The sequence below is a fragment of the Ochotona curzoniae genome, unplaced genomic scaffold, assembly GCF_017591425.1.
Source record: "Ochotona curzoniae isolate NIBS_2020 unplaced genomic scaffold, NIBS_Ocur_1.0 scaffold_1037, whole genome shotgun sequence".
Classification (NCBI taxonomy): Eukaryota; Metazoa; Chordata; class Mammalia; order Lagomorpha; family Ochotonidae; genus Ochotona; species Ochotona curzoniae.
The window spans coordinates 34492038-34499016 of NW_024467083.1; the positions used below are offsets into that span (position 1 = coordinate 34492038).

The window sequence follows — 6979 nt, forward strand, 5'->3', positions numbered from 1 at the left end:
GCAAGAAAGACTGCCATGTTCTGGACACTCACTGGTAGGTCCCAAGTAAAGTGTGCCATCCTTTATAGATACGTAACTTATGTGGCCAAGACACGGAGCTGGACGATGTCCATAAGCTACTTCCACTTAGCATTAGTGTAGCAAGAGTGCAGGAGGGTAAGAACTTCAAAAGCCTCCAAGAGAAATTTCACAATTTGCATTTAGAACCTTCTCAGGCTGGGAATGGGGATGTTAGTCTGGACTTATCTGTAGGCTAGGAGCCTGATATTTATTCAACCATTGGTAAAATGTTAAACTGACCATCTGGGGTGAAGATAGCCCATGGAGCTAAATCCATTCACATATTTACAAGTCAGTACATTTCACGTTAACTGTGTTTACAACTTCTTTTGGCAAGAGAAGTCCCTGAGGGTCTAGCTGCATTCTGTCCCATCTGGTGGCATGCCTCGTGCCTTGGCGGTCTGGCTCCTGCAGGCCTTGAGAGTTCACGGTCTCTGCATTAGCAGCCGTGCAGGCGACTACAGTCCCCTCCTTGGGAGGGGCTTCTTAGCTAGGGGTGCAGAAGCACTGCCAGCAACCTAGCCTTCTGAGGTGTCAGCCACTGAAAAGGACCTCGTGAACCCCACTTGGGGCCAGGCCTCTCAGTCTCTCTCTTTCCGTTTCTTCTTTTTTTTGGCTCTCTGGTCAGTGTGGATTCCAACAGGGTCCTCCTCTGGGTGCTGCCGCCTCTTCTTGGTTCTGCTGCTTGAGCCCTTGTGGGCTCTGCTGTCTTCCCTAGTCCTGCCATCTTCATCATCATCCCTTATCTCCATGGCCTCCTCCTCTTCCTCTTGACATTGCTTCCTTTTCTTCTTCTTCTTCTTGTCTTTTCGGTCACTGTACACAGTACTTTCTGCTTCCCTTGTCTCATTACCTAAATCAGTCTTCTCCACATCTTCATCTTCTGACTTCAAGTCTTCCTCCCACCGCTGCCTCCTGGCATGGCTGCTTGCCTCGGTCTCTCTACCCCTCCCTGCTTTATCCAAGACCCCCGTCTCCTCCTGTTGATGGTGCTTCTGCTTCTTCTTCTTCTTCTTCCTCCCATGGGACTGGTCATTTTTCTCTCTGCTGTGCACTGCCTCAAACCCACCTGTCCCTGCAGCCTCCTCTTCCCCACCAACTGTTCCTTTACTCCCATCTGAGACCTTTTCTTCTTTACGGTGTCTTTTCTTCTTTTTGCTCTTCCGGACACTCTGGTCCGTGTGCTCTGGGGACTGCTCATCTGTGTAAATGCTCACTGCTGCAGCCTCCTCCTCCTCTTTCTGCTTCTTCTTTTTCTTGGGGAGCCTGCTCTCAGACTGTGGCTGAGGGACCCCAGGGGTCTGGCCTTTGAGATGAGCCAGGAAGGCCTGTTCCTGGGCCTCTAGCCGAGCAAGCTTGGCCTTCATTGTGATCCCTAGGCGGGCAGCCCTGAAACCCACAGGTCCAAGTCAGAATGAGAGTTATCAGGGGAATGGGCCCAACCCCTGGGGCTGTGGGAAGAATGGGGGGAGGGGGGATAGAAACTGCCAGTTTCTGGAATCTCATCCCTGGGATAAGGAGAAAGGGATGGCACACGCCACCCTCGAGGGTGGGCAGACTGCTGAGAGGCTGACCACTACTCACTTGTGTGCTGTCCGCCCTTCGCAAGCTTGCAGCAACATCTCATCAGTCATTCTGTGGGAGCGATCAGGAGTTAGAAGTAGGCCTGGGTGAGAGGCTTGCCCTATTCTCCCCTTTAACACGCTCCTTCGCCCTGAGCTCCTGTTCAGGACCTGCCACTTTGTGAGATGCCAGGGATACAAACACCAGTTCGGCACGGTTCCTCTCCTCCCACCCTGGTAGGCCACAGCAAAGCATCAGGCTCAGTCCTGTCCCTCGAGATCTAAGAGCATGTTCCAGTGCCAAATGAAGTCTCACATCTTTGGTGGGTTAGGCCTCTGCTCATCCTCATCGCTGCAGCTCTCCACATCCTTGTCTGGCTTCTCTCCACCCGAAGTCAGCGTGGCCACCTAAAGGGAGGGATCGTGGAAGTGGACAAGACCCATTCAACACCACTGCCATCCTCTTCTCCCTAGGAATTCACAGCCCCAACAGAGCTCCCTACTGAGCCCCATGGAGGTGGGCCCCCTGCACACTTCAGCTTGAGCATGAAGCCCTGTCTCAGCCTGTCCCAGCCTGTCCTGAGCCCTGTCTCAGCCTGTCCTGTCAGCAGTTCTGAGCCCTGTCTCAGCCTGTCCTGTCAGCAGTTCTGAGCCCTGTCTCAGCCTGTCCTGTCAGCAGTCCTGAGCCCTGTCTCAGCTGGCTAGTGGGCCAAGGAAGGGTTCTGCATCTGGGCTCACAATGGCACAAATGCCAGAAACTATAAATGATGGCATTCCCCACACCATGGTACCTCCTCACGGTACTCATCTAACCAGGTTAAGTGAGAATGTACGATGAGCCAAGAAGTTGGGGCTACAGACTGGATAAAGAATGAGATGGGTGCAGGCCGGATGGGATCCCTGGGGGTGGGGACAAGGCTTGTGGCAGAACCTAGGCAATGATGGAGAGTGCTGGCCTGTGCCAGGGGTGGGGTACCCACTCGAGTCCAGGGACTGAGTTCTAGCAGTAACTGGCATGGAAACCGAGTTGTAGAAAACAGAAGAGAGAAAGGGGGAGAGGAAGAAGAATGTCCTAGGCAGGAGGACAAAGCCTGATGGAAGAACATTGTACCTTCCCAGCAAGACTCCATCTGACTGAAGCACAGTGGTCTTGGAGGGAACTGGCAAGAGGTGAAGTTGGAGACTAGGCTGGCCCAGGCATGTAGGGTCGTGGAAGCCAGTTTCCTAAGTCTGAACTGTGTCATCATAGGTCAAAGAGGAGCCAGTGACATGATGAAGCTTGCTTTGTGATTGTAGTAGGGATTGAGAGTAGAGGTGAGAAAGCTGTTAAAGAAACTAGGTAAGATAACGACAGATGGGACCTGGAGCAGCGGATGGCAGCACAGACGCAGACCCATGGAAGGATGTATTAGGTAACATGTGAAGTCTACAGCATATAATGGACAAGCATTCCATAGGAGCTCCTTTCTGCTGAGACCGTGGAAATGGGGAGGGGGTCAGGTCTCAGACCTGCGCTGCACTCCTGTCACTGCTAGCCAGCTATGGGCTCTTCAAGCCACTTTACACTGGTACGGTCACACCTGTGAAATGAGGCAAGACCAGATAGTCTCTCAGGTCTCTTCAGCCTCTGGGAGCCTTTGAATCAAGTCCCCCTGCCTCGGTCCTCTTAGCAGCCTCTGATCTGAAAGCCTGTTGCCACACTTCCCACTTCCTCAGCAGGCATTGGCAGGGCTCTGCAGAATGTGAAGATGCCAATTCTTGCTGAGGGTCTGGGCAGCTTAAGTCAGCAACAGCGAGTTGGACGGAGGATCCCACTGTGTAAGGACAGGTCTGAGAACCAGTAGGGCATACAAGGCAATTGCTTGGGTCCCTGGGAAGAACGGGGGGAGGTGGGGAGGAGAGGGTTCTCTTCAGCCCCACCCCAACTCCCAGCCCCTCATACCTTCACAAATTTCTGATATAGCAGATTGGGCTTCTGATGATTAGGACGAGTGGTCTCCTCAGAAAGGCGCCTTATCTGTACTCCATCCTACGGGAAATCTCAGTAAGCAAGAGATAAGCCATGTCTCCCCTCTGCCAATCCCAGGCCCTCACGTGTCATGTGCCTGTGGGAGCTCCCACCTGCCCAGTCTCCACCACCAAATTGGCTGCAGTCTTGTTGAAGAGTTCATTCCACCAGTGGTTTGTGAACTCCTTGGCAGGGTCATGGCCCACCTGTAAGGGGCGAAAGATAAGCTCTGAGCACCTCTACCCCCTGCCCCCCAAGTCCGTGAAGCCATGGTAACCTTCCTCAGCCTGCCCAGTCTTACCCCATGAGTGTCTTGCTTCAGCGTCACTCTCAGGGCCTGGGTGATGCCATTCTCTTTCCGACCCAGGCCTTTGCCTGCAGATGACAGTGAAGTGTCTTGCTGTAATCAGCTGTAACCATCAGGTTACCCACAACACAAGGCACTCCTCGCCACTGCACATGCCCACCATCAGCGCATTCTGTCCCACAGTCCCTTGTTTTATCTGAGCCTGAACTCCACCTCCCTTCAACCCTTTTGGCACAGAAGTCATGTCTGTCCCACAACTATCCTCCCAAGTATTTATTCTTCACTATCCATTGCCAAATTTCTAATGTTCTCTTTGTCTGAAGAGGTCAGAAAACTGCTTTTGAAGACTTCCCTTTGAACTAGCTGCTTGTCTTTCACCTGGGCAGAATAGAGGGGAACAAGTCTGAATGCCTCTCTGCTGGGCAGGTAGGGATGCAGAGGGCACAGAAAAGGCCCCCCAGGCTTCACCTTGAGTCCATCCATGCTTTAGCAGCTGTTCTTCAGCAAACTTCATCCCCCGACTCTTGGTCTCAGGGGCGACACTCATGGTGAAAGCAGCTCTGCCCCGCGGGCTCACAGCAGCCAGGAAGGGGTGACGTTACCTCTTAAGAGGAAAGGAGACGGTGTGCAGAGCAGCCCTCAGCTCCATCCTCACTGCTCTTTATGAACCCTGGGGAGAGACAGAGGAAGGAGGAGGTCTGTGGGGGAGGTCCCAGTGTGGCCACACAGAGGCCAACCTTAGCACATTGACAAGTCAGGGAGGACCTGCATTCATACTGATTCCTAAATCCATGGAGAGCTCACCATGTGCCAAACTGTACCAAGACTTTATATGGAAGATTTCCGCATTTCACTTCTATTTCCCAGCCTGATTAGGAAGCGAGTATTATCCATCATTTATAAATGAGAACAGTGAAACTTAGAGGGAACATGGCTTGCTCAAGATTGCACAAAGTACATGCAGTTCATGCCCAGGAGGTTTGTCTGTACATTTCCCATAGCAACATAGCTACAAGGTGCTCATTAACCAGAGTCGGAAGAAACTACTTACCAGCACCCCTATCTTATCCCCATGCAAAAGCATCTACACCCTCTCCTGGTGAGGGGGCTACACACTTCTCCCACATTGCTGATGAGGTCAGTCTTTTCAAACCATCCAGCTTGGGGAAGACACACCCACTGAGCATGTGCTGCCTAACAGGCGGATGACACATACTGTCCTATACCCTCCTTTCATCCTGCTAGTTCTGGGAGGGGTGTTATTCTCACTTTACAGATGAAGAGAAAAGGTCTGGATTTCTTGCCTGAGGTTACACAGCTAAGAGGTGATGCTAGAACGTGAGCCTAAGTTGCCTGATACCAAAATGATCCACTTTACCTCAAAACTCACCAATTCCTCCTTTTGGGCCCGGATGGCATGACCCAGTTTGTACATTAAACTTGCCTCTTGTTAGATTTGCCAACCATCCGAGAAAGAAAGTACCAGCCAAGCACAAACAGGCCTTTATTAAGCAAAGAGAAGTCTGTTCCCCATGCAGCGGAGGAACGAACAGGAGATACCAACACCTCTGAGATGGCTAAAACGGCTTCTCACACAAGACATTCAACACCGAGACAACCCACACTGACTTGATTTACTGTAGTTCATTCATCCTCAGGTGTGTGGACTTTCCATTTTTTACAGGCACTGACCAACAGCACTAACTGGAATGGTAGCCTCCTAAAGGGACACCTCTGAAGGGTAAAATTTTCATTTGAGATCAAGTATGTTTTTTCTTAAAAAAAAAAAAATCAGGCACGCCTGCTGACCATCATATATCAGACTTACAAAGAGCGACCGGTCTCTTCAGGAACCAAAGGCAGTGATTCAGGATCACACACGTTTCTCCTCTGCTATGGAGGATAACCCGACAGCCTAACTGGAATCTGCAGTTTCAACCGGAAAGTGCTGACTGAAGCAACGGCCCTACTTGCTTCTGGATAAAATTCAACGTGCCAGGCGTTCAAGGGCCACTTCAAAACTACCTCTTTTCAGAAGTCACTGTTGGCCCATCAATACCCCGATGTCAGTCAAAATGGTAGTGCACACAAAAGACCTGACCACCCCTTGGCACAGCTATTTAAAACCACGCCCTGGAAAGCCGACCCGGTTTTACACCACATCCCCAACACGCTTACTGCAGCACCAGCAATCCAGAACTACGCGGCCCTTTTCTGTTGAACGGAATGACACAGATGGGAATCGCCTTGCACACAGGCAAGGGGGTCGGTCCCCCGGTCACCGCGAAGGATGCGAGCACTCCTCGCGTCAGCTTGTGCTGGGCCACGCGGGGATGACCTTGCTCCGCGACCCCAGCTCCGAATGCCGCTACCTGGGGGAAGCGGGGAGACCCTAACCATTCTTTCGGGGTCGGACCACTCGGCAGCACCATGTGACTTACCCGACTTGGGCGCCGCCATATTCCCGGAAGTGCGGTATCGGTCCTTCTAGGTTGCCGAGACCATAGAGACGCCGGCTGAAGCCACAATTCCGGTCCTCCCACGACAAGCGTTGCCTTGCCGTTGCCATAGAGGCTGTCGCCCGGGGCGCGCCGGTTTCTAGGAGTTCCGAAGCAGCTGTTCCTCTTGCTTCCCCGCTGCAACGTCTGAGCTGCTGAAGGATTTTAGCTTCTAACTGAGCTTCTAGGGATAACAGGTTTGGGTTCCGTCCTGAGTCCCTAGCCCAAATACGAGGAAGGCACAGAAGCATCTAGGATGGCCTGAGAGGATTTTGTGGGGATTAATTCAGAGGCTTGGGGAAGTTACAAAAGAGATTACCTTGGATAGCCACACTGTTTTTTTTTTTTTTTTAAGATTAATTTATTCTTGAACGGCAGAGTGAAAAAGACACACAGAGAGAAAGAGAGCAAGCTGTAGGAAGAGAGAGAGAGATCCATTTTCCATTCCCTGGTTCATTTCTCATATGGATGCAAAGTCTGGGACCGTGACTGGGGCAGCCCCCGGACCAGGGCCCAGGAACTCCATCCTTGTCTCCCTTGTCTG

At 51.9% G+C, this 6979-nt stretch overlaps 1 protein-coding gene across 1 annotated transcript; it reads right to left on the minus strand.

Moving 5' to 3' along the window:
* Positions 1-9: 9 nt before the first annotated feature.
* On the minus strand, positions 10-6411 carry GPATCH4 (G-patch domain containing 4). Its single transcript, XM_040998813.1, has 8 exons — positions 6379-6411; positions 4406-4607; positions 3932-4005; positions 3744-3836; positions 3565-3651; positions 1939-2030; positions 1645-1695; positions 10-1449 (listed from the first exon to the last, which is right to left on the minus strand). Exons 2-8 carry the CDS (start codon positions 4482-4484, stop codon positions 642-644), a joined length of 1284 nt encoding a protein of 427 aa, XP_040854747.1. The 5' UTR covers positions 4485-4607; positions 6379-6411; the 3' UTR covers positions 10-641.
* Between the last annotated feature and the right edge of the window lie 568 nt (positions 6412-6979).